Consider the following 27979-nt stretch of genomic DNA (forward strand, 5'->3'; position numbering starts at 1 on the left):
GGCTGGCTGGCTGGCTGGCTGGAGGCAGCCCTGGTTGCAGAGCCCCGCCATGTGCCATCGCCCTTGGCCTTTCCCCAGAAGTGAGCCTCTTGGGAAATACGTGGCTTTCAATGCAAAAAGGCACAGAAATCACACATCGGAGGAATGTTCGGTCTGTCTGGTTACCACCATCTGGATGGCTGGTTCGAGGCCCTCAGAGAGGATGGGAGATCCTCTTTGTCCCCAGCCAGCACTGGCTCAAGCTAAGGCCAGAGCACACCAGGAATCCTGTCGCACAGACGAGGTGACTTCAGCTGGGGAAGACAAACTGACGCCAATGTAGAGACCGTCTTGAGCTGAGTACTTGAGCTCGCTGTTCTCAGGGGTGGGGCCTTCTCCCGCGCTGGGCATCCCGGGAGCGCCCGCCTGGCAGACAGAGGACAGAGGAGACATGGTTACCCATCACTTTGTCAGCTGGCCCAGGCCTAAGTTCACTGCACCCAGGAGGAAACAATCGGGCCAGCAGTGCCCGGTACTGCGGCCCGCAGGTGGGAGGACTCCCCGGGGAGAGTGGGGTCACCCCGTGGCATTAGTGTGATCCTGGCAACTTACTCTTGGGGGAAGAAGGGTAGAATGAGGGGCATTTACCTATGTCTTTACAGTTGTAACTTCTATCCATCCCTAGTGTGGCCATAATTAATTCTGGAGACAAAATTTCACCTCTCTCAGTTTCATTCATTCTCTATCCTTTTGAACAATCTAGCCACAACCATGTCCCTTTTTCCCCCCTCCCCCAAGGACCTGAGCACTGTCCTTGGGCTTTCTGGAGGCTGGAGCTTGACCACTTGAGCCACAGCACCACTTCTGGCCTTTTCTATGTATGTGGTACCAAGGAATCGAACCCAGATCTTCATGAATGCTAGGCAAGCACTCTTACAACTAGGTCAAACTCCCAGATCTCATCCTCAGGCATGAGCCTCCAGTGCCCAGGCTTCCACAGTTCGAACACCCCTTCCCCTAATTTCAGGATTCCATTCGATACATTCCTGGATACCTATGATTGGTAGCAGGTAGAACCGTTTTTCTCTTTATTTTTCAAGTAACTTTTCTTCCTATGATTCCACTGAATCCTGAGAGAAACCAGCCACAGACACCAGGGCAGTCCACATTGACTAAAGTGGTTGAGAGTGTGCCATGCTTCCATGTCCCTAGAAGCAAACAGCTCTACTCAACCCCTAAAAAGACTCCTTTTTACTCCTCACACCTGCAGCAAAGAGTGAAGGAGAAACTGCTCAGTCTGCCCTCTCCAACGACTCAAACAACAGACCAAACCCAATCCCCTTCCACAGATCGTTTTTCTTTCCTTGCATAGAAAAAATGGGGCACAGGAAAATCCAGGAACAAGACCCCTACACCCAAAGTTCAGCTTTAACACAAAGGCTAAAATAATTAGGGCTTTCAATGTACAAGGAACAAACTGCACAGTCATTGAAATGTGTCACGTGTAAGGTGGATTCTTGTGAAAATTCTAAAATGAAATATTCCTATCAAATGAACTGCGCACTGTGGATCTGATTACACTAAATGCACATGTGTGGGCATCTGGCTATTCCTGAGAAATAGAGGCAGCCCACCTCCCCTCCAACAAACATCAGGACAAAGGGGCTAGACAGAAGAGGGCCCTGAAGTTGCCACCACCATCAGCAGCAAAGCTACCACACACTACCAGCCAGGCAGTCTGGCTGCCTATCATGAATACCAAATGAGTGGCTAAGACAGGTAGGAAAATGAGTCAGACAGGCAGGGACTCACGACTGTTGCCAGTAATTGTAAGCTACTAAGAAGGCTGAGATCCAAAGGATTTCCCAAGTGGAAAAGTCCACAAGACATTATCTCCAAAATAACTCAGGATGCAGACACAGCTCAAGTAGTAGAGCACCGATCTTGCAAACAAGACCCCTGAGTTCATACCTCAGTACCAACGAAAGAAGGGGGGTAGGGGGTACAAAGGAAGAAAGGGGAAATGGAAGCAAATGGCTACCATGAATCAGATACCTACAAGGAGCGACTGTCACTTCCCTCAGCCCCCTCTTAATACCCTGGTCCTCACCTTACTTGCCTCAGGAATGGTCCTGATAACTAAATTTCATGCTTGTGCCATTGTCAGCAGGCTTCTGTACTGTGTTCATCATTCCATAATTAAAGGAAGCCATCATTACATTCTAGGCTTGTAGTTCAATATTAGAGTAAATGGCTACCGTGTGTATATGTGGTCCTATGTTCAAGCCTCAATATTGGGAAGGGGGAAAAAAGAGGAAAGGGGAAAAAAGAGAAAGAGGTGGAGAAGGCTTACAATACTAAGTGTTCATACCATGGGCTGTGGGCTGTATTCTGGTTCATACCTTCCAGAAGGCACTTAGCCATACCAGCGTCCACAGCCACAGATCTGTGTCCTATATGATCCTGCAATTTCACTTCTGAAAAAGGTATTAAGGAAATAATTCAAAAGAAAGGAAAGGCTACACAAAGGAAGCCATCCATTTGCAGCGTTACTTATAATAGTGGAAACCATGGAAACAATCTGATGTCTAATAATATGGGAACGGTTTGGAAAAGCAGCGTACATCCGCTCCACAAGCTATTATACAATTCTTAAAAATAAGATTGTACAGCAAGATGGAAAAAAATCCTACTATACCATGTTAGGTGAAAAAAAGCAGGATATGAATTCTATGTCCCAAACACAAGGGTATTACCAGGGAACCTGGGAGGGGGCTTTAGGAGGGCCAAAGCTGTTAGCAGCTGTTAGCCATCTATACCCTTCACTGAGTATTTCACTCTGAATATTGTAATGTAGTCCCATGCACAATCTACTGTGGGAAGAATAGAAGATACTAGTACCAGACACACATCATCACTTAAGGACTCCGCTAGCCTTAACATAGTTATAAAATAGTTTGAGGGGCTGGGAGTTTGGCCTAGTGGTAGAGTGCTTGCCTAGCATGCACAAAGACCCAGGTTCAATTCCTCGGCGCCACATACATACAAAAGGCTGGAAGTGGTGGTGTGGTTCAAATGGTAGAGCTCTAGCCTTGAGGACAGTCCCAAGGACAGAGCTCAGGCCCTGAGTTCAAGCCCCAGTATTAGCAAAAAAAAATTTTTTTAATAGCTTGAAAAACTAGAGAGTGCCAGGCACCAGTGGCCCATACCTATAATCCTAGCTACCGAGGAGGTTCATGGGATCAAAGCCAGATCAGGCAGAAAGGTGTGAGATTCTTATTTCCACGTAACTAGCAAAAGGCTGGCACTGGAGCTGTAGCTAGCCTTAAGTGGAAAAGGTGAGGGACAGAACATGGGCTTTGGGTTTAATCCCTAATACCCACCCTCCCCACCCACCAACAGCAAAAAAAGAGCAGCAGAATGAGGTACCAGTATGAGGGTACCAAAAGAAGAAGGGACCCCTCACCCCTGGAATCATCTTTATGCCTCCTGGCATAAGCTGAGACCCAAACAACCGTGCACATCATAAAACACCCACTGGAGTCACAACTCTTGAGCGTGCTGAGCCCTGTGTCAGAAGGACTTGAACTCATTGCAGAGTAGACTGCAGAAAAAGCCCAGGGATGCTCCTAAAGAAACATGACCCGTCCATTTTCGTTCCTAAGTTCCCTTCCTGGGAAATCGTTAGTGCCGTGTGTGTGTGTGTGTGTGTGTGTGTGTGTGTGTGTGTGTGTGTGTGTGTGTGTGAGAGAGAGAGGAGAGAGAGAGAGAGAGAGAGAGAGAGAGAGAGAGAGAGAGAGAGAGAGAGAGAGATCGATCAGAGGACATTTATGGTTAACACTGCAGGCAGAAACCAGCAAATAAACACAGTTGGTGAATGTTTTCCCACTTCTAATGAAACCTATCAAGGAACTCTATCTTAGTTCAATGACACATACCTCAGGGTAGCTAAAGTAGGCACTCAGACTATGCTAAACAAGTGGTGTACCTGGAGCAAAGAAGAGAAGAGGGCTTTGGAATGCCCATAGCTGACACAGCTAAGCTTCCTCCCTCCCCGTGCCAGGCAGGCAACCCTGGCCAAGCAGAGGTCCTGCTCTCTCTCCCTGATCAAAGTGCAGTGAGGGTGGAGCAGAAATCTGTTCTGTGTTTCTCTTCACAGCTTATCTGCTCTCCACCCTCCAGACAACTGAAAATGGAGGTACTTCCTGTCGAAAGAATGTGTTATCAGTGCCAGACCCAGCCAGGGCTTAGCACTGCAGGAGCCAGGGTAGGTAGGGGACAGGCAAGCGCCACCAGGCTGGAAAACTCTCCAAAAGGAAGAAATGACTTTAGGGAAAACTCAGGCTACTGCAGATTGGGACATGGAATCTCCACTAGCCTGTGCAGCTTTAGATCACTGACATTTCTGGATTTTCCATGAGAATGGGCCTGTGCTGTTTTGGATGCTTTCCTGAAAAATTAAGACTTCGGATCTGACACACTCATGTGGTCAAATGCCCAGCAGTGTGGCTACTCGTGCGATAGATAGCCAAGTTAATCCTTTCTTTTTCTAGACTTCACATCTTCCCTATAGGACAGCTAAATACAATCTGTACCAACGGACAGACGGAAACCGAAGAGTTTAGTCTTGCCAGACAAATAACCCAAATCTCATTTTGTATATGGTCCCAGGGCTTGAATTCAAGGCCCAGGCACTGTCCCTGGGCTTTTTTGCTCAAAGCAAGGGCTCTACCACCTGAGCCATACCTCTACCAGTACCTTGAATTATTAGCCCCCCTTTTCTTTTTAAGAAAAGATCTTGCTAAGTAGCCCAGGCTGGCCCTCAATCGAGCCTGCTTCCCTGGTGTTAGGACTACAGAAGTAAACCACATAAGGCCATAAATTCCATCTCTGAAATTTCCCCCAAAGAAGTCCACTAGGATGTATGCCAGTCTCTATGCTGCACCTAATTCTGTCTCATTCTTCAAAAGAACCCAGGCAGGCGGCAAGGAGAGCGTGGTCACGCAGACACTTGTGGCTCTGATGAAGGTCAGGCTGCTCCTGAGCTACAGGTCACCCCAGCCTCTCACCATCCTTCCTCATTCATCTCAGCACACTTGTAATCACGGCTCTTTCTTGTCTAAGACATCAGTAGCCACTCACTGCCAAACCTCTCCTTTATTAGCCTCTACATTCGATTTTTGCAGCATTTCATGGCTGTTTTCCCCCCAAAGGTGGAAAAAATAAGACTTCCTGCAAAGGGGAAATACTTGCATGAAAATCTTCATGTCTATTAAAAAAACAATTTGCATAGAGGCAGAATTGGGCTAGACACAAAAGTGACTCAGCTAAATAGATGGGAAGGTGACTATGAAAGGTTCAGGGACAGATTCTATCTCAACCAGCATGTGTGAGAAACATCGATCACCGCAGAAGCATCCAGAACTCCCACCACAGCAAGAAAACATGAGCCCCTTCTCTCCCAAGTCTGCTGCGGCTCACCCTAGTTGACTATGACCTAACTCAGTTTCCAGCAGATTCTTTTCTGGAATTTTACTGGCCACCCCTGGGCCCCAGGCCAGCCTCTGTCCACACTACGGGATGCTGTTTTTTTTCAGGAGGGGTGTACCCACAATCTGTTCTAAGCAAAGGAGCAAATTGTTTTATGAATGTGTGCATACTCGAACAGCCAGCACACTGCCAGGGAGGGAGTTTATGAGTACTCAGGGACTGTAGGTGGTCATGCCATGCCTGAATGAGCTGCCAGGGCTAGGGGTAAGGTTGGTCCCACAATCTCAAGTCAAGGAGTTTGAAAGAAAAGGCTGCTCTCCTTGAAATGAATCAGAATAACTCACTCTCGTTTTCTTCATAGGAAGTAGTAAAGGAATCTGGACATTTCAATTATGAGCTTCACTTTTATAACAGAACTGGTTTTTTGAAGAAATTGAATGTTGTGTCTCTCTACCTCAATAAGAAATCAAAGGACTGAGCATATTACCAACACCCAGAAAGCACTAGGGAGTACTGAGTACAGGAGAAATGAAAAATGACTAGCTCTGCTATGGAACCAGTGGGGGGGAAATTATCTTTATTGCCAGTTCTGGGGCATGAACTCAGGGCCTGAGCACTGTCCTTGGGCTTTCTCAAGGCTAGCACTCTACCACTTGAGCCACAGTACCACTTGCAGCTTTTTTCTGTGTATGTGGTACAGAAGAATTGAACTTGGGTCTTCGTGCATGCTAGGCAAGCACTCTACTACTAGGCCAAACTCCTGTCCTAGGAATTAAAATCTTTAGAAAGATGATTCTTTGTGTGATACTGGGATTTGAACTCAGGACGACATATTTGCTAGGCTGTCACTCTCACAGGCCTACAGTTCTGCTTTTTTGCTGATTATTAGTTGGAGATGGAATTTAGTGAGTCTTTTTCTGTCCCAACTAACTTGAACTCTACCTCTGTAAACTTCCCCTTTAAGAAAATAAGGATTTGTTTCCACTGTCTTTAGCTGAAACAAACAAAAAACACAAATGGTCATGCAAATTAAGTGTATTACTATTAACTTCCAAGATTATATTTAAGTGCAGTTATTTTTGAGCTTCAGGAAAGAGTTCTGGAAAGACCACTGTGATGACTTGAACAACAATTGGCCATGGAGTTAGATCACAGTAACAACGGCTCTGCATACCCACAAGATCCCAAAAGGACACTGGTGCCCATGCCTGTTAATCTGGGGAATGTGCTTGTTAAGACTTGAGATCTATTTTTTAAAAAATACAAACAACAACATCAACAACAACAAAAAACCTTGCTTGTGCTCAGCCTCTCAATTTGGTTAAGTGTTGGGTGTTGATAAAACCTAAGATGATAGGTAACTGAATTATAAGTTGTCACATTGACTATGCTTACCATTGAAGCATCTTTTTAAATTATTGACATTTCTGAGAAAAATTAACAGGTGAACCTGCACACAAACAGAGCTGCCAGATTGCATTTAATTCGTATCCCTTGCATCTTCATATTGCTAAGTAAACTCTTTTGGCAGACACCCATGAGAGACATAATAAATTACTTTGGTTCCAGTAAAAAGAATTCATTTTCTTCAAAGATTCATTTAGCAATAACATTTCAGAGCTTTTTAAGCCAGATTTCTTAAACGTAGCCATGTTTTTCCCGTAACATTATTTTATGCTTTGTGACAATATTATGTATCCTTAATAGACTGGGGGGGGGGGATGGCAGCGATAAAAAACTTTCAGTGAGTCTGTAATTTTGCAAAGAAAAGCTATGCACTGAGTTTGAGACCACATGAAAAGACAAACAATTTCTGCCTGTCCTTGTTTACCTGGTGTTCTGGCTTTCAGAGTACTAAGAGACAATTAGTCACTTATTAAATAAACCATAGTTCTAGCTAGGTATGGCTAGCTCAGATGCTGAGATCTGAAGATCGAGGTTTAAAACCAGCCCCAACAGAAAAGTCCGTGAGTCCCCTATTTCTAATAAACTACCAAAATGCCAAAAGTGGAGCTAGATTTCATGGCTTAGAGTGTTAACCTTGAGCAAAAGATCAGACTCAGTACCCAAGCCTGGAGTTAAAGCCCTAGGACCAGCCTAAAACACACAAAACAAATACACTGTAGTTCTTGTATTTAAAGAGCAATGCAGTTTCAGTGTTTCCTAACATACATATAAAGCCATCATCTAAGCATTTGCTATAATGTATTCTAAACTATTCTTCATTATCACACACACACACACACACACACACACACACACACACACACACACACACACACACACACACACACACACACTGAAAGAAGGAAGCCTAGAAAAAGCCTTAAGAGGGCTGGGAGTTTGGCCTAGTGGTAGAGTGCTTGCCTAGCATGCATGAAGACCGGGGTTCGATTCCTCAGTACCACATACTTAGAAAAAAGCCAGAAGTGGTGCTGAGGCTCAAGTGGTAGAGCTCTAGCCTTGAGAAAGTCCAAGGACAGTGCTCAGGCCCTGAGCTCAAGGCCAGGACTGGCAAAAAAAAAAAAAAAAAAAAAAAGGAAAAAAGAAAAGAAAAAGCCTTAAGAGATCAAAATGAAAGTGTGTGAAGTCAGGCTGCTGTACATTCCCTGCAGGGACGACATGCGACTTTCACGCTAAGACCCATGTGGTCAGACAGGAACGTGAGTTATTAGGAGGGGCTGTGAAGGAAGACAGAAAGGGAGCCTGGCACACAGCGAGCCTAAAGATAAAATGCCAACAAAATATTTATGCTCATGGCTTGGAGCGTGTGGCAAGCGGGATATTAATAACAGTGATGATTGGTCAGCTCCCAGGGAGGGGGAGCAGCCCTTCACGGAGAGCCAGGAGATGTCGGTTCCAGTCCCCGCTTCAACGTGGGCTCATTCTGTGACCTCAGCCCATCGCTCTGGATCCTGGTTTACAAATGAGGTAATAATAAAATCTAACCGCAGCCCTCTTCCAGACCCATGTGGGAGATTAATTATTTAACTCTTATTCGTTTGGGAAAGAAGGTTTTGGACTATAAACCCTGGGGATGGGGGTGGTGGAAGAGCTGGGCACTTGCCTATGAAAGAATGACTCATAAAAATTAATTGTAGGCAATTGGAACATTCTAAAAATTTTACACAACTTAGCACTCCCTGCCTATGGATTAAAGTACACCATTATAATAGAAGGATTTTAGTATTATTGCAACATCCTATTTGATATTTTCAAAGAACCTTGTTTCCTATGAGCATGTTAAAGTAAATTATATAAAACATAACTTTAGTTTTACAAGTAATAAAATTACTTTCCTGTCTTATATTATCCACCTGCCATATTTTTAGTACCATAATTCATTTTAATTCACACCTCTAACTTCTTGCTTTTTGCTAGTTAATTGGAAGTCAAAGTCTCTTGTACTTTCCTGTTCTGGCAGGCTTCAAACCATAATCCACAGATCTCAGCCTCCAGATTAGCTCAGATGACAGGCACAGCCATCAGCATTCAAGTACACAGAACATAAAGGGAAGTGCATGCTTGCAATTCGGTCCAATCTAAGACAACCCTTTAAATGAATCTTAAATGAATCTAGTGTGATCCAGTGGAAATACTGACTGCATGCAGTCAGAACTGGGTCACCCAAAACCCTCCTATTCATGTGACACCTCATTTTGGATCTATTTCTCACTTTGCTGCATATTGGGAGGATGATTAAGAGAAATCCTGTGGCACAGGCCTAAAAAGTTCTTGACAGAAGCTAGATTTTTCTCCTCGCTCTGTCCATCACCTTATATGAGAAAGTAAAGAATAAAACCCAAAATTTCCCTGTGAGGATTTGTATGTGAAGACTCCTGTAAATATCAAGAGGGGTGGGGGGAGTCTCACGATCCCTCTAAAATAGGGACCAACATTCAGGTACCAGCTGTCAGACTCTGGACTACAGACTAATTTGCAGAGTGCTCCTCCCATCCCCACTCATCCACACACAAAGAAATAAAGAAAAAGCACATAGTGAAGACTATAAAACACCATCAGCAAACATTTTCTGAAAGATGTAATGGCAGTTTTTGTTCACAATGTAGTGCACTGAAGTGACAGGTAAGAGGGATATATATATTTACACAACCTATCCCAGCATGACAAAAAAAGTACATACAAACACATATATGGGAAAAATTGAGGCACCTACTCCTTAGTACACACACACACACACACACACACACACACACACACACACACACACACACACAGTGAGGGGAATACTGGGAGTTAGTGAAGACAAGTGTGACACTGTCCAAAAAGAAATGCACACATTGCCTGACTCATGCAAGTATAACTTCTCTGTGCGTCAACTTTATGCTAATAAAAACAAAGCTGCGGGCTAGTGGCTCAAACCTATTTAAGCTAGCTACTCACTCCAGAGGCTGAGGTCTAAGGATCGAGGTTTGAAGGCAGCAGAGGCAGGAAAGTCTGTGAGACTCTTATCTCTAACTCTCCTAAAACAGGAAGTGGATTTGTGGCTCAAGTGATACAGTGCTAGCCTTTAGCAAGAGCTCAGGAACAACTAAGCCCCCAGACTATTGAAATAACACAAAATAACAACAACAATAAACCACTGTTTCCCTGGCCCACACAACTATAGCTCTTGTTCAAAGGCTGATCACACACTGGCATTTTTCTGGTAGGAGATCGGGGTGATTTCTGCTACTCATGGGTTAGAAATAATTTTCACTCAAGTCCTTCATGTCATAAACAACACATTTTTCACTTATTTAGCAGGAGCAACCATATGCCAAATCGTGAAGACAATAAAGTAAAAACCTGCTAATAAAATGTATTTTCCATTATGTACCACTGATTACATATAGATCCCTTCTTGAATACATGTTTGTTAAATATGGCATTTGAAATATGAAAAAGATCAGTGTTAATAAAATCTTTTAATCAAAAAGAAGTCATTTCCAGTGGCTGGGAGTTTGGCCTAGTGGTACAGTGCTTGGCTAGCAAGCTTGAAGACCCAGATTCCATTCCTCAGTACCACATACAGACACAGAAAAAGCTGGAAGTGGTGGAGTGGCTCAGGTGGTGGAATGCTAGCCTTGACAAAGCCCAAGAACAGTGCTCAGGCCCTAAGTTCAAGCCCCAGGACTTCGAGGGGAAAAAAATTATTTTCCACTGAGCGGCTGTGGCTCACGTAAGTAATCCTAGCCACTGAGGAGGCTGAGATCTGAGGATCATGGTTTGGACCCAGCCTGGGCAGAAAAGTTCCTATAGACTCTTATCTCCAATTAACTGATCTGGAGCAAAACCAGCCAGGAGCAAAAGAGCTCAGGGGCAGCTCCTAGGCCATGAGTTCAAGCCCCACAACCACCCTCCCCACACACACAAAAAAAGGAATTTCCCCACAAATAAGAAATGAACAGTGAGCTAGAAAATATTTCCCAATTTCTACCACAGGCTGCAAAGGTCCACACATGAAATCTATAGAAATTATTTTAAGTATTAACCTGCCTAAGCTTCTAAGCTTTCTTCAGTCAGGCACTGTCATAAGTCACATTGCAGCTGATCTTAGCAAGTATCAGTCCCTAAATAGCTGCTGCCGGCCATAAGCACTTAGGGGTAACTAAGGGTTGACTGCAGGAGTGGGGACACATCGAACAGAAATGACACCTTTATAACAGTAAGAAACTGATAGAAGAGTGGCTAAGATCCACCCACAAAAGCACAGATCCAGCCAGCCAAGGAAGTAAGCTTACGTCTCTCTGTGGAAGCCATGTATCATCAACAAGAACCACACAGACGAGGAAACCTACTTCCTGTCACTTACACCAGTCTCATACCCTGCCTATCCTGCCCCTGAGACACAAAGAGATGTTATAGTGTGGCACATATCACTCAACATGTGATCAGTGTCTGCTTACTTTGGGCCTCAACTCCTGGTGTCTGAGCAAGATGCATGTTAGCTGTCTGCATCAAGTATAAAATACTTTTTGGAAGTGGAGCTCAACTGAGTGCCAGCTGTGAGTGAACTAATCCAATGGAGTGTAAGAAGCCCAGAGATTAAGCCCCAGTACCCACATTAAAAAAAAGAAAAGAGCTGGGCACAGTCGCTCACGCCTGTAATCCTAGCTACTTAGGAGGCTGAGATCTGAGGATCAAGGTTCAAAACTAGTTTGAGCACAAAAAGACCAGAGACTCATCTCCAATTAACCTCTAGAAAACAGGAAGTGGGGCTTGGCTCTAGCGTAGGGTGGTAGCCTTGAGCTGAAGAGCTCCGCGACAGTGCCCAGGCAATGTTCAAGCCCCATGACCCACACATACACACACACACAAATAAATTTTTTAAAGAAAAAAGCAAAGGAGTAGTCAGGAGTTTGGCCTAGTGGTAGAGTGCTTGCCTAGCATGCACAAAGACCCAGGTTTGATTCCTAGGTGCCACATATAGAAAAAGCCAGAAATGGTGCTGTGGCTGAAGTGGCAGAGCTCTAGCCTTGAGAAAGCCCAAGGACAGTGCACAGGCCCTGAGTTTCAAGGCTCAGGACTGGCAAGAAAAAGAAAAAAATTAGCCAATAGCTAGTAGCTCATACCTGCAAGCCTAGCTATTCAAAAGACTGAGATTTGAAGTCATAGATTGAAGTCAGTCCAGGCAGAAGTTTAAGAAGTTCATTTCCAATTAACCAGCAAAAAAATGGAAGTGGAGCTGTTGCTCAAGTGATAGAGCACCAGTCTTGAGTGAAAGCTCAAAGCCCTAACTTCAGGCTCTAGTACTGGCACCAAGGAAATTAAAACTAAAGCAAATCAAGAACATTAATTGTTGGATACAACATATAGAAAAAGTATTATTTGTCACCAATGTCCATCCTTTTGTTTGGCCCTGCACACAGCAATCTTGATATGGACTAAATATGTTCAGATATCCACTTTCCATCTGTTTTATTCAAGAGGAAGACTGCTCTCCCCCCACATCCAACCTGCACACAGATGACAAAGGGAGAGTCATAAAAGCCAGCTACATCAGCCACTAAATGACCCTATAAGAAGGCATATCTTCATTCCCAGACAGAAGTCTCATTAAAGCACAAAATAGCAGCAACAACACAAAAGCCAAGACAAGGAAATGAAGTTTCGAACAGGATCCTGCCCATATCTCTCCTGCATGTTGAATCCTGGAGCCCAAGGCCAATAAGCAACCAGACTAGCCCCCCTCTAGGAGAGGGTGCTCACTTGATCCTTTTGCTGGGTCAAGAGGACCCAGGAACTGATGTGTGAACATCCCACATGTCCAAGAAGCACTGGCAAGCTCTTACAACTGATTACTCAAAGCAAGACTAAATGAAAGTAAACAGCAAGTTAGGCACTGATGGCTCATGTCTGTAATCCCAAACTAGTTATGAGGCTGAGGTTTGAACCAAATTTGGTTAAAAAAAAAAAAGTTCAGGAGTCTCCAATCAGCCAGCAAAAAGGTCGAAGTGGAGGTCTGAGGCAAGTGATAGAGCACCAGTTTTGAAGTGGTGCTGTGGCTCAAGAGGTATGGCGGATGGAGCTGGGAGTTTGGCCTACTGGTAGAGTGCTTGCCAAGCATGCACATAGTCATGAGTTTGATTCCTTGGTGACACATACATAGAAAAGTTGGAAATGATGCTGTGGCTCAAGTAGTAGAGTCATAGCCTTGAGAAAGCCCAAAAAAGCTGAAGGACAGGACTCAGATCTTGAGTTCAAACCCCAGTCCTAGCACAAAAATAACACGCTCAATGTGGACTTGGAAGACAGTGACTGTCTCCATCTACCCCTCTCCCATTCACACTAGCAGCGGAATTCAGGAGGGGAGTGTGGGGTAGAGACTGTCGGCTTAGCAGAATCCTAAATCAGAGATGGTACTTTGCATTACATACAGCTCTCTAAACAGCTGCAGATCTGACTTGTTCAGTTGGTCATCAAAGCCAACTGCCCGCCAACATTATACACTGACCAAAATAGGAAAATGACACACCTCTGTCAACATAGGTACCTTTTAAAATCATTTCTACCAGCTGCTCACAAATGACCCTCCAGCATCCACTTCAGAGCTACTCAGCTGCCACATTGGCCATGCAGGAAGGAGTCGGCCCACCCAGAGAAAGCACTGGAAACGGCTAAGGGGCACTCTCAGGCACTCCTTGGTAACAACCTAGAGAAACTACAAAGTATCTGAAGTAGCCAGCAGATGAGTTTCTGCCAGGGAAGTCCTGGTTCCCCTCAGAATGGCCAGACTAAATAACAGCCTCTAGAGACATACAGGCAGTTGCATCAAGAGAAACCCTGTAAGCCTAGATGTATGCCATGCCAGCCTATGCCCTGAGTGAGAAGTCTTAGGCTAGAAATCTCAGCTAGGAGCTAGCTGCCCCCTGACTAAAGCTCACACTAGCTATCAGAGGCTTCGTGTGGCCCATGGAGGCAGCTTGGGAAAGGAGAGGGAGGAGAGCTTGTAGTCAAAGACCTTGTGGGAAACCTATCAAACAACCCCAACTTGAAAGCCTCTTATTGCTCCCCACTCCCTGGTATCTACCCTGGGGGAGGGGGTCTGGTTTTTTCTCTGAAGGGCACTAAACTGGCATGCAAGGTTCCTCTACCCAAGGTGACACAGCCAGGCCACCAACAAGCTGTGGACCAACCCAGGACAGCAGGGTACCTCCCTAAACCATTTGGATGCTGTCGACACTGGGACATTTAACTCAGGGCCTCCCACTCAACTGATCTTCATTAACTGGCTCAGGGCTGGTGCTCTACCACTTAAGCCTCAGTTCACTTCAGTGTTTTAGGTGATTAATTCAAGGTTAAGTGCCTCAAGAACTTTCTGGGCTGGTTTTAAAACTGTCATTAGATCTCAGCCTCCAGAGAAGCTAGAATTACAGGCTTGATCACTGGAGCCCAGCCCTTTGAATGCCTTTCCATCCTCCTTTGCCTGAAGGGCAAATGGACTCTGACTTGGATTTAGGAAGATCCTGTTTTGAAATCATAAAAGCAAATCTGACGCCATCTACCCGAAAGCATCCAGACCTCAAAAACAAATTGGTGGGGATAAATATCCCATTTTTCTGCATTTACCTCAAATTAGGCTCTTGCCACACAGAAGCTAGATACATGCCCACAACAGTGACCCAGGCACCAGCTGGGAAGACGAAGGCTGGAAAGCCTAGCGTCTCCTTCAAAGCACTGAAAAAAACCAAACATGGTTTTGGCCTTGATTCCCTACAGAGTTGCCGTTTGCTTTTGAGGTCTTAGGACCAAAAAACTTGAACATTTTTTGCCCTTTTCATTTCCCAAGTAACATTACCACCTTAGATCCTTAAAATTCTAGGCAACCCTCAATTTTTAAAACACCATCCTTTCTTTTAACCAGCAGTCTACCTTTATAAAGCTAGAAGCATTCTTTAACATGCAACCTTTGTTACAAATATAACCACAAAGGATTTTTTCCCTTGTCAAACTGAATCAACCTTTATTTCCTAAAATAAAAACACTCCAAAGAATTTAATCATTTTAACCATGTTTTGCTTTGAGTATTTAATTTTTGGTTGTGTACATCCAATTTGGTGGTTCCTCACACCTCAGGGCAGCATTTTAACTTAACCTAGGGCCCTTCTTGGAAAACACAATTTTCCATGCTCCACACCCACAAATAGACTCTGGAATCTAGGGAGGGACCATGGAATCTGTAGTAACCTCAAGCAATTCCAAGACAAAACAAAATATAACATCAACTACCAAGTAAAGAGAGGCTGAAGTACCAGTATTTGGTCCTAAACTAGTATTAGCATAAACCTAATTAGAACTGGGAACTCACAGTCCTGCCTGAGGGATGAGTGCACTGCTCAATGATTCCATCCCTGGAAGTGTACGAAAACTAAACATAAAAGTAACAAGTGCTATTGGATGATGGTAATCTTAGCTACTCAGAAGGCCGAGATCTGAGGATCACAGTTCATAGCCAGTCCCTGGCAAAAAAAAAAAAAAAAAAAAAAAGACTATGAGACTTATATCTCCAAAAACCCAGAAGTGGAGCAGTGACTCAATTCAGAGTGTAAGCCTTGATCACAAAAGCGCAGGGACAGTCCACAGACCCCTGAGTTCAAACCCCAGGACCAGCACAGAAATAGAGTTTGCTTAACCTTAAGAAATATTCCTTAACTAAATAAAATGTTTCCGTCACAGCTTCACAAAAACTATGCAGTCTTCACAAAGACTTTGGTATCTCCTTAAACAGCATACTTTTTGCCATGTGACTGAAATAAGCCTTGAAATAATGATTGTGGTGCAAGAACTCCCAAAAAAGTGCTCATTTGAGTGAATGTAGAACAGTCCAGAAGGCATTGAGAAAAAGAATTGCTATAAAAAGCAAAGCAGGGAAGTGGTGCTGAGGCTAACATGGTAAAAAGGTAGCCTAGAGTTGAAGAGCTCAGGGACAGCACACAGGCCCAGACTTCAAGCCCTACAATAAACAAACAAAAAAGCAGCTTCAGAAAGGCCTTGGGATCTGCAAAGCTAGGCACCACTGGAAGACTTTCTGAACCTCACTAGAAATGCATATATATGTAGCAACTCTGATTTCTCACACACACAAAATCTAAAGCTCTTCAAAATTTCTTTCTTTCCTGGGGTTAATTTAACCACAAAAATTGGAGTGTTCTTAATTATAAGATTGGTAATGTACTTAAATTTCTCATTTGATTGAGGTTTAAATGTAATTTCCTCTAAAAACTATTCTTGGGTCACAACTAGATTATTGTACTGCCAGATAAGGTAAAATTTAAGATGATTTCTAGAAAGCAACGCTAGAGTTAGAGCAGAGTCCATTTGTGTTTGATACTCACCCCTGAGGCTGTTGGCTGTGTTGGAGGGGAAGTATTTTTGCTGCAGTCATCTGAGTTAGAAGAGGTGGAAGTTGGAGTCATGGGGATAGAATTATTGCTATTACCTGAAAAATTCAAAATAAACTGTGTAAATATATGTGTCTGTACTGTTAACGTTGGCAATCATTTTTATAATCAAATGGCATTTTATGATTACATTTACCAGAGCAAGTCTTGGACTTATTTATGTTTTTAGGTTTTCGTTTTCTGGTTTGAATTCCCTCTTTTTTCATAGCTAGTGGTCGAGGCACCTAAAAAAAAAAAAATGTTCACAAAGTCTAGTAAATCCTGTGCAAAGCAAAACCAAACCAAAGCATTGATGCTGAAAGTCCTCATTTAGAACAACTTACAGCCAGGTGGGGTGGCACACACATGTAATCGCCACACTGAGCCAGGAGGATTTTGAATCTCATGCACCCTGCACTTAGAAATAGGGTAATTAGGGCCCGGTGGCTCACGCCTATAATCCTAGCTACTCAGGAGACTGAGATCTGAGGATCTTGGTTCAAAGCCAGTCAGGGCACTAAAGGCCATAAGACTCACTACAAAAGGGGAAGTGGGGCTGAGGTTCAAGGAATAGAGTGGTAACCTTGAGCTGAAGAGCTCAGGGACAGTGCCCAGGCAGAGTTCAAGCCCCATAACTCAAAAAAAGAAAGAAAAAAAGAAATAGGGTAAGTAAGTCTTCCCCAAACAAAAGAATGAGAACCAGACATGACTGTTTTTTGGTTTTTTGTTTGTTTGTTTCTTTTTTTTGGGGGGTGATGTCAGGGGAAACAGTCTTGGGGCTTGAACTCAGGGCCTGGGCACTGTCCTTGGACACTTTTTGCTCAAGGCTAGCACTCTGCCACTTGAGCCACAGCACCATTTCCAGCTTTTTGCTATGTATGTGTCATTTCCAGCTTTTTCTGTGTATGTGATTTCGGGGAATGGAACCCGGGTCTTCATACATGCTAGGCAAGCACGCGACCACTAGGTCATGCTCCTGGCCAGCTGATCTCTCTAAATTGTAGTTTATTTTTAAATGGTCATGATTATGTTATCAATTCCAAAGTGCTCATTTCCACACTTCTAAAACTAGAATGTCTTAACAGTGGGCATTTGTGATAATCTCCTGGGGCCATAGTTGTGTTTATTATTGGTTCATAACCGTTTTGTATGTAAAGAACATCTTAGATTGAATGAAGTAATATACCATCTTCCAGTTCTTCACTTCCAGATGCTTGACATTTTTAACAGAAATTGTACCAGCAAGATCCTAAATGTGTACACTACATTCGTAAGTAAGAGACGCACCCCGTGGAGTTTCATATACAGTCCACAAGCGTTGCACACAGGTTCACCCTCCGCATTTCTGCGCCACAAGGTGGTAGTCGTGGTGTGACAGTTGGCACAAGACAATCCAAGCCGCCGTGATGAAGGCTGGGGAAGTAAATGATTGTTACAGATTTAGGTGATTTCTTTAAAAAAAAATGTATACTACACACATAAAAGCACATCACTGGTTTGTCACAAAATGTCCCTTGAGAGAGACATCTGAAGTCTAATTAGGTTGATTTCTTATCACAAACCAGATCCCACATTTTATTTACATCTTCAGCCGGTTACTGTAGAATACAGAATGTTCTAGAAGATCATGCTTGTAAGTTTCCCCTTTGGTTCCTTCTCCAAGAATTTAGTTTCATGCTTACTGCTCTTTTACTGTTACTTGTTTAAAAAGAAAATTAGAAGATTTCCTAAAATCTGGACATAATTACATTGTGAAACATAGCAGATGTAATAACACAACAGGAACATGAGCATCTTTCTAATCTAATCCCCTGCTCTGCTGTCTGACATGGAGGAGTCATGAAATACAGTCACATGCCACAATGTGTCACATGGCTTTGGACAGTATCCACCAGAAAATCGAAGATAACCAGGTCTATTTCTCAGATATGTGTGGGAAAATCATCCAGAGACCTTAAGGGCTTGTGAAGATGAACAGCAACAGAAGAGCACAAAACCTAAAAATGGCTCCAAATTATTATCTGCTCTTGGACATACCTTCTACAAAGGATACAAGTCCTTCAGTGCTAGCTGGCATAGCCTTATACAACAATACTGATTATTTTATTTGCCCTGTCGGTACAATACTTGAAACATTTCTTCATACCAATGATTAGCCGGAATTAAAGACAGGTTACTTCGTTTTGGTAATATTTCATTTCCATTTTGATTTTACACACATAACATATCCTTTAAGTGATTGCACGTTAGCTTTTAACAATAATTTCTTCCTCATAATGGCATGACATTTATTTTTAAATGACCAAATTAAATTTCTTTTTTATATTACTTTAAAATAGTTAAAATAACTATTAGGAAAAAATCATGTCAAAGCAAATTTAAGTTATAAAATATGGGTACATTTAAGAAAATAAATTATGAAAATGGAGAATATAAACTGAGCTTATATTTGCTATTTGATTATTAGAGATTGATGATCTACGATTTCCAGATGCTTTGATATAATTCTAAATGATGAAATCCAAATTTCGCATTTACAGCTCACATCCAGTAAGCATTCTTTAGAAGTAAGTTGTAAAAGCAAGGTAAGCCTGTTTATGCATTTCTGGAAAGTCAGGCACTAACTTGGTATCCAATTGCTTAGACTATGATGGATATGGATATGCTTGGTTGATAGGGAGAACTATTTAGGGAATTGTTTTGCTAAAAAGACTTTTTAAAGAAGTAACAAAACCTTACACATCAAGGCTTTGCCTCTGCCTCTCCTGTGCTAAAAGATAATTTTCTAGGCAAGCACTCCTTTGTCTCCATAAATATTAAATCAATCTAGGAAGATTCATTTTATAAACAGGGCATTTATGACAGTTTCCAGTGGAATTTGAAGCCAATGTGAAGCAAACTTGTTATCAGAAGTTGCCATTATAACAAAGAACTTTATGACTGTCAACTTCAGATCATAAGTGAAGCCAGTCGTCATAAACATGTGAAATGAAGGTTGACCGGGTTATAAAAGTTGCTTGTAACAAGCGATCGCAGTTATATTCCTCACTGACAAAGAATTCAAGTTACACCATAAAGCTCTTATTTTGCAATGGATTGCAAGTCCAAATTCACACTGATTGGTTCTGTACTGCTGGCTAAACAAACTGTAGTTCAACATTCTGTTTCTAAAAACTAAGCCAGATCCAGCAAAACCATAAATAAGAAGCCCACAAGGAGAACTAATTGTTAGTGACACACCCTACAATTGGTACAATTTATAACTCATTTACAAAGCACACTGGCTGACCTTGGTTACAGCCAAGACACCTGCCACACAAACAGAACTAATGGATTCCGAAATGTAATAAAAATAAAATAAAAGGCTTCTTGATACTAAAAATTATTTTCACTGGTAAATGTAAAAAATAAATGTCAGTATCTAAATATAAATGTGAGTAATCATATTTATAATTCGATGAGAACCCAAATTGCTACTCTTCTACCACATTTTTGCTCAGTATTGAGGAAAAATGTTGCTGTTCAAATCTCAGCTAGCACTGCACTCAAAGTGCCTCAAAAATAATAATTCCACTGCTCAAACATTGTCTGCTTCATGAAAACAAGAAACTCCTTTGGAATATTTTCTAACTACTCCTTTTTAGTATGGTACGTATAAGAAAAATGAACAGTTGGAGGTGGTAGATATTTTATCCGTCCACTCAGGTAAAGAACAAGAGTTCAAGGCCTGCCAGAATTACTGAACCAGACTGGGCCTCAAAGAAAGAAAAAGAATAACGAAAACCACAGGAAGTCACACACTGCAGTTAAAGGTATCTTTTTTAAAGAAAACTCAAAGCGGTGGGAGATTAACAAGTTTTAGGCACAAATACCCATTAAATTAACCTCAGCACCCCCCTCTCACCCTCCTGGTTTAAATGCATTAAAAACACACCAATAAAACTAATTGCTTCTCTTTAAGGTGTCAGACTTACATTGTGATGCAATTATTTCACTTTAATCTACTTAACACAATTATAAGTAGCATTTGTTCTGCTAATTGGAGTGAAACAAATTACTTGAATACTTAAGATGTCTGGCATCTAACTGTAAAACCTTTTTCATTAAAAGGTTTGTAGAGTATGAGTATATTGACTAAACAAATGTTAGCCTAAGAGTGGGGTCCCTGAAAGCTTGGATTTCTCTCAAATCAATGCAGTGGCAGACACCCTATCTTCCAACGACTGTGCAAAAATAATCCCTGAAGAATTCCCCATCCTTAAAAGCCATGGCTTGGTGAAAAGTCCTTGATATGAAACCATACAGACGCCACATTTTCAAGATCTTGGTTCTTTGAACTCAACAGATTTCAAAAATAACCAAGGTTAAAAGTACCGGATTCCGAGGCAAATCCAAAGACAGTGATGTTTGGGGTCTAAACCCTTATTCCTCCCTGAGAATAAGTGATGGAGTCCAGAGAGGTGGTGGGCCTGCCCGCCCTCAATATTCCATTAGCGAATGGAGCTTTATAATGGAGCCTCGTTTCTTCATTCCTAAATTCTTGTGCATCCTCCCTGAATTATTTCAGTGCACAGGCCAAGCACATTCAAAGGTATGTAAAAACACATCTTGCACTTTAACATCTCCAGCTGCACCCCCTCCTACTTTGGGGGGGTCCCTTAAGAAGAACCCTGCCCGCGGGTCAGCTCTGGGCCGGCCTCAGGTCTTGGTGGCCCGGTGGGCGAGCGGGACACGCCGCTTCGGAGGGGACCCAGGGCCTGGGCGCGCCCGCACCTGTCCCCGCAGGCGGCTACCGCACTTACCACGCGCTTCTGCGGCTTGATGAGGGGTCGGCTGAGGCCGTTCATCTTGCTGTAGAGGCCGCAGGCGTTGCACAGGTAGTGGCCCGTGCCGTCCCGCCGCCATAGCGGCGTCTGGATGGAGCCGCAGTTCACGCACTCGCGGCTCTCAGGCAGGTCCTCCAGCAGGTCTGCGGGGGCAATCCGGAGGCAGACAGGGTGAGGCCGAGGTGCAGAAACCCGAAGGCGTCCCGGAACCTCCTGAAGGGCTGGGGGCGCGTCTCGGGGGTCCCTGCCCGCGCCCCTCGGGACAGCGCGCCTCCCCACTAGCCAGGTCTCCCGGGAGCTGCCCGGCGTCCGTCGCCCACTCCTGCACCTCCTGGGTGTGAGCATGGGACACGAAGAGGACCTGAGTCTCAGGTGAGCTCTGGGAAGGAGGTCAGCTCCGTTCCCCTGAGTTTCCAGCCGTCCCCAGCCTCCAAACACGGAAATCCATCATAGTTACAAGATGCCCTTGCCAAATCCGCGCGAGGCGCAGGGTCTTAGAAACACGGACTACAGACCCCGCTGCAACCCACGAATGTCCTGGGGCACACACGATGCCTCCATTCAAACTCTCATCGAGTCGTTTTATGGAAGTTTCTTTCCTTATTATGCAACTTTATAATAAAACGGACAAATTTAATTTAAAAAAAAAAAGCCCAGACGACTGAGAAATTAAAATTACAGTTCCTGGACACTGAACTAGAACGGAGAAACTAGAGGAAAAAAATTATTCAAGTCTTCTTAATTTAAAAAAAAACACTAAGCTGTATTAAACAGAGATTAAGTTTTGTTTGCCTGCTGAAAGGACTGACCACTAAAATATTCCCATTTCTATCTGCAAACTTCTTTCCAAATGTCAATGCATTACAGATTAATGAAATTACCATGATCTGTCCAAAAATAAAGCAAGCCATCTTCAACTTTCTTGTAGGAAAATTCTAATTCATGCTTCGACTTATGTGCTTAACTGACATCTTTCCAATTATTTGGTTATTTTTTTGGAAATTCACAACTACCCTATGCCTGCTCATTAAAAAAAAATCTTAAGAGTAAATGTTTACATTTATTTTCCCAATGTTAAATGTAAATGCATTCTCTCAAATGATTTAAGTACTTAGTAACCACAGAATTTGTAGGGGAAAATGTCTATTTAGAACTCTTTCTGTTAACCTAAATGCTCTTATTTAGCATTCTTAAACACTTTGGAGCCATATTTTAAAGTAAATTGGCATCACACCTTAAGCTTTATTTGAACTTTAAATGAGACACCAACCTTTCTTTCTTATTCCTCTGCAGGCAATAGTTTGCTTGGGCCGTCAATAGCTTGGTAAAGAGATTTAAACATAACTTTAGCATCAGAATGCTTTAGTCCTTTAGAGAGTCACCTTGTAAAACACTCGACCTTCCTAGTCCCTAAGGGGTTTTTGCTTTATTTATTGATTGATTTAAAAACAACAACAACAACACTATCCTCCAACACGTTAGGTTCAAAGTTACCCTGGAGATAATACTACTTAAAACACCACACCACAAAGATTTATTCTTCTCTGCCCTAAAAGCTACTATTGACCACGGTAAAATGTTCAGGACTTCAAGGACACTGAAGTTAAACAAGGTATTTGTCTTTGTTGTTGACTTTTAAAATGTTACCTATCCGAATCCCTCTCCTCAGGGACTGGGGCATTCCCTGGAAACCCCTGCCCCGGTGCCTGGCCTCCAGAAACTCCTTGACAACAAAGCCAGGCTCTAGGGGGATGGGGAGTTGGGGAACTTGAGTGAATGCCCCTTGTTTCAGAAACTCCTCTTTGACCTTAGAAAATACAAAGGCAATAATATTTAAGTCCACTGTGAATGAATAATCTAGGAAATCTCGCTTTTACAGAATAAAATTTCTTATTCTTTTTTTCAGTCTTTCAGCATACGTGCCAAGCAGCAACAAAAATGTCAATGTAAAAATGTCTAGTGTTTTCTGAAAATGACTGAATTTGATGATAGCTACACACATCTACTGTCTAAGCGGCTAACTGGAGGTGTCTCTAGGGAGTGACAGGTTCCATCTAGTGGCCCCATGCTACCCAATGGAAACAGGCATAAGTCCAGAAAATGAAGGGCTATGAGGACCAGAGCTCATTTCAGGATGAGCCTGAGCTTCCAGAAGCTTTAATAGCATTTGAGGTTCAGTTCCTGTATTCGCTCATATTAGTTTACCTCCAAAAAAAGTTTGCTAAAAAGTAGTTATTATTGGGTGTGAAAGGGTGACTGTCCCAAAAGAAATGTATTGATTTCCTGCCCTGTGTAACTGTGGTACCCCTCTGTGCATCCCCTTTATAAACAATTAAAAATGAAAGTGTAAAGAAGATCTAGCTAGAAGCTGTCTTTAGAACCTCTGTGGTCCTGTGAGCTCTTGCCTGGAATACTGGTTTGGCATTATGATTTCTGAACCAATTATGCAAAATCTGTCCATTCACCACCTGTCCTATTTTTGTTAAACGTTGACTCACTCTACAGCTTGTTGATGTCATGCTCAGAAGGTGAAAATAATTAGGCTAAGAATGGACTAAACTTAAAAAGAAACTTTGACCTGGTCCCATCCTCTCCTAAGGATTTCTCTAAACAATTTTTATGACCAACCTTTGTATACTAGGTTCTATCTTTGGACTAGCTTGCAATCCTCAACAAGCTTCAAACCTAGGGGTGAGAAATGTGGTGGTCTCAAATTCTCTCTCTCTCTCTCTCTCTCTCTCTCTCTCTCTCTCTCTCTCTCTCTCTCTCTCTCTCTCAGCACAGCCTTTGACATTCCCCACCAGGCCCCCAAACTGGCAAAGGCCTCACACAGAACCACCAATATAGTATCTTTAAGGGATTCCTAGTCTCTCTTCCCCGCCTTGAGAATAAAACCTAGGTCCCTAAGTAATTAGGAAAGGTGACAATGCTGTGCTCAATTCTCACCCTGAGTACAGCCAATGAAATCTCCCCCTTTTGTCCCAAGCAACAAGATAAAGATGTGCTCCAGAATGGACTCAGAAAGGAGGAAATGTGAGCAGCAGAGCCCTTTGAAGAAGTAGAAAGGGGTTCTCCAGTCGGTGGCCCTCTCCCTGTTAGTTGAAGCCTTTTAAATCACTTTCCTCACTTTTGGGCCATTGGGACTTGACCTAGCCTAATGGACTCACTGTCTCCAAATGCTATGTAGATTAGTACCAACAGGTACTAGTAGCAGGATTTACTAGTATCCACTATCTAGGATCCCAGGAGACACAGTATGACCCATGTGCCTTTCTCCTTTTTCTCAGCCACTTCCATAAACCTTTCAATCCCCCGCCTCCACCCCTGCAAAACAAGTAACAAAATGTTGTTTTTCCTTAGGAAAAGTTGTCTAATGTGTGAACTAGATAGACAGAGGAGATATGTGTAAATGCACTCAACTCTGAAGCACAGGCAAACCACACCTTCCTATCACACTAACACACCAAAAGTTAACCATTGTTGTCTTCCCAGTGGACATCAGAATGGAAGTATGGCAATTGGCTAAGCCAGGAAGGACACCCAAAATAATACGCATAGCTCCCTGACCTGGCCACCAGAGCAGCAGCGTCCACTTCTGGGAGCTGAAGCTCCACACCAGCTGTCCTTTGGGCTAAATTCACTGAATTTATTCATCTAAATGCCTCACTTTCATCATTTCTTTCCCGTTTTCACTTGAGGAGAGGCAATTAATTGGATCCTTAGGTCTCAGGCCCTTTACTGTCCTATACCTGCTCCAAGAAAATACACCATTCATCCCAAGAGACTGAAATCAGAGGAGCTTGTGCGCCCACGTGTGCACACCTGGGGAGAGGTGGGATCACACGCTCCACACTCTGCCACACAGACTCAAGGACTACCCAAACCCAGGCCCTGACAGCTTCCTTCCAACCCCATCTTTTCCTAGCTGCCTTCCCTGGTCAGCATTCATCAAGTCCCCCCAAAAAATCACTTCTCTAAGACACTGAGATATAAATGTGCATTTACACTCTTTTTCCTGGACGGTAAGCTGAGACAGTTCACAAGGGACAATAACATCATCACTGCCACCACCAACAACAACCACAAAAAAAAACCACAACAAATTAATTAATAAATAAGCCCAAGAACTTTGCCGGATTTAAGTGGCTGCTTCTTCCCAACCCCCTGCACCACCCAACACCTTCTCCCCATCGAGGCGCGCGACGCTTACCTGCGCTGGGGCCCCGAGGCACCGGGAGCGGGGCTCCGGCGCGGCTCTGTAGGCTGTGCAGCACCGGGGTTTCGAAGGGTCCCGCGGGCCAAGCCGGCGTCAGGGGTGCCCCCATGTAGGGCGAGTAAGGACTCGAGTGGTGGTGGTGGTGGTGGTGATACGTCCCGTTCAGCGGCCGCGCCGCCGACAGCGAGCTGTACTGGTGCTCCCGGCCGCCCATGGCCGCTAGGCTGCCGCCGCCGCCCGCGCCGCCGCCGCCCGCCGCCGCGTAGCCCCCGGGCTCCCGCGCCCCGCCGTTGGCCATGGGAGGGCTGGGCGAGTAGGGAAAGCGCGCCGAGGCGTGCGCCGCGGCCGACCCGGCCCCGCCAGGCCCCGCGGCCCCGCTGCCAGCCGCGCCGCCACCGCCGTACGGGGGACTGTCGGCCGAGGCCTGGGGCCAGCCCGGGTGCGAGGCCGCGCCCCCAGCGTGGTTGGTGGGCGCGCCGCCGGCCCCCTGCAGGTACGGAAGGCCGGGCAGCATGGAGCCCACCCGAGTGGTGGGCACGTAGACCGGAGAGCTGGCGGCCGCGGCAGCCGCCGCCGCGGCGGCGGCGGAGTGCACGAAGCCGCCGGGCGCGCCGTCGTAGGCGGCTGGGGCCTGGCTGGAGAGGGCGGCGAGGGTCTGGTACATCTCCTCGGGCTGCTCCGGGGCGAAAGGACTCAGCTTGGCGTTCCGGCCGGACCACAGCAACTTGCTGGCGGTGGCGGCCTGGTCGATGTCAGTGAAAAGCAACAAGTCCTCCCAGCTCGGCAGAGCGCTCCCGGGGCCCGCAACCCCGGGCGCCGCGGGTCCGTGCGGAGCCCCGAAGGGATGCGAGGCGTAGGGGCTGAGCAGCAGCGAGCGGGCCGGGGGTCCCGCCACCGCCTGGCCGTCGTCCTGCGGCGTCCTGCAGGTGCCCGCGGCGCAGGGCCCGCGCTCGGCGCCCCGGGAGCTGGGAGACGACGAGGAGGAGATGGGGGAAGGTGGCGTGGAGGGCTCCCGCGCAGGAAAGGACCCCGAGTCCGCGACTTCGGCCCCGAAGCGCTTCTGCAGGCACCAGCCGCCGTCAGTCAAGGCCATCCACCGTCCCGGGCCGCGGCAAGTTGAGGTCTAGCTCCTAAGACGAGGCGGGGGTGGCGGGGAGAAAGAGATATTTTAAGATGGCGACAGTGGTCCTGGGAGGGTCCTCCAAGGACCGGAGACACCTCAACCCCTCCCCTCACCCGCCCGCACAGCTCAGGGTTCCCGCGCCCTTCCCGACCCACGCCCTCGACAGCATCCTTCCTCCGCAGATCCGAAGCGCGGACCGCCAAGCTGCCCCACCGTCGCGCCCGGCCCCGCCCCCGTGGGCGCCCCTCTCCTGGAGCCGGGCCTCCTTGAGGGGATCCCCCCGACGTGGGAATCGCGATCGAGGAAGGCAACCTGTCCCCAAAAACGAAACCGCAGCTTTCCATTAAAAAAAAAAAATTCCCCCAAAGCTTTCCAGACCGGGCGTAACCAGATGGAACTGGAGCCCGAGATAACGCTCGGCTCAAGGAAAAGTGGGGTGCCAAAGAGGGCAGCGACGGCAGCTCCGGTCTTCCGGATGGGAGGAGCGGGGGGAGCCGGCAAGGACAGGCATCTCCCTCCCGAGGGCTCGGCCGCGGGGCGCGCACCTAAGCCACTGTCTGCGTCCGTAAGCCACCAGCGCGCGCGCCGGCCCGGCCACCCCGGCGCACCCCGCGGTCACCCCCAGCCGCAGAGAGGCCGAACCGTTCCGCAATCCGACGTAGCGGGGTGGAGCGGAGCGCAGAGCAAAGGAGGGGGAAAAGCCGGAGGGTGGGGGGAGTGAGGCCACCCCAAAAGGGAGAGCAGGAAGAATGACAGGGAGACTCGGAGGGGGTGGGGAGGCGAGGGCAGCGGACGGGGCCCCTTCAGGGGTGGCTTTCCCAGATCGCCCCGGATCCAGGGAGATAACCGCGCTAAAATGAATGCCCACACACCGCGCGAGACCAGATAGCGAGGGAGAAGTTTCCCCGCGAGCCCGACGACGATCGGCTCCCGCCCCTTGACGCGGAGATAACCGGAGATAAGGCTGTGCGCAGATAAGCGGAGAGGAAAAGGCACCAGAAGTTGGTATCCCGGGGAGTCGGGAGCCGCGGCGCAGCACTCCCCGACCAGAAAGGGAGACACCCTGGGAGCCGGGCGAGGCCGGGAGCCGGCCGGAAAGCCGGAGGCCGAGGGGCCCGGGACGAGTTAGGAGTGCGAAGGAGGAGGAGGAGAGGCGGAGGAGCAAGCCAAGTGGGGGTGGAAAAAAGCAGCCGAACCTCGGACGACCGCGGTGCCTGGAGAAGGGCCGTGGCGAAGGGTGGGCGCTCCCGAGCGCGGAGAGAGGCCGAGGGCGCCGGCGGGAGAGCGCGAGTCCGGGGTCTGCGACGCACGGCTGGAGAATAAAAAGGAGAGAGGAGGCGCCTCTTACTGCCCTGCCGGAAAACTGCAGCCTGCGCTCCTGATTGGACTCACCGAGCCCTAAACAAACAGCGCTCGCCGAAGGGTGCCAGGCTGTGGGTCGGAACTGCGCGGTGCGAGCAGC

General features: G+C 45.7%; 1 protein-coding gene across 1 annotated transcript; it reads right to left on the reverse strand.

Moving 5' to 3' along the window:
• Positions 1 to 27974, reverse strand: Gata6 (GATA binding protein 6). Its single transcript, XM_090353348.1, has 7 exons — positions 27714 to 27974; positions 25389 to 26524; positions 21155 to 21321; positions 17640 to 17765; positions 16510 to 16597; positions 16308 to 16411; positions 1 to 405 (listed from the first exon to the last, which is right to left on the reverse strand). The coding sequence occupies exons 2-7, from the start codon at positions 26485 to 26487 to the stop codon at positions 238 to 240; spliced, it is 1752 nt and encodes a 583-aa protein (XP_090209474.1). The 5' UTR covers positions 26488 to 26524; positions 27714 to 27974; the 3' UTR covers positions 1 to 237.
• Positions 27975 to 27979: the final 5 nt, after the last annotated feature.

The sequence above is a fragment of the Megascapheus bottae genome, chromosome 19 (assembly GCF_031878675.1).
Source record: "Megascapheus bottae isolate mThoBot1 chromosome 19, mThoBot2.hap1, whole genome shotgun sequence".
In the NCBI taxonomy this organism is placed as follows: Eukaryota; Metazoa; Chordata; class Mammalia; order Rodentia; family Geomyidae; genus Megascapheus; species Megascapheus bottae.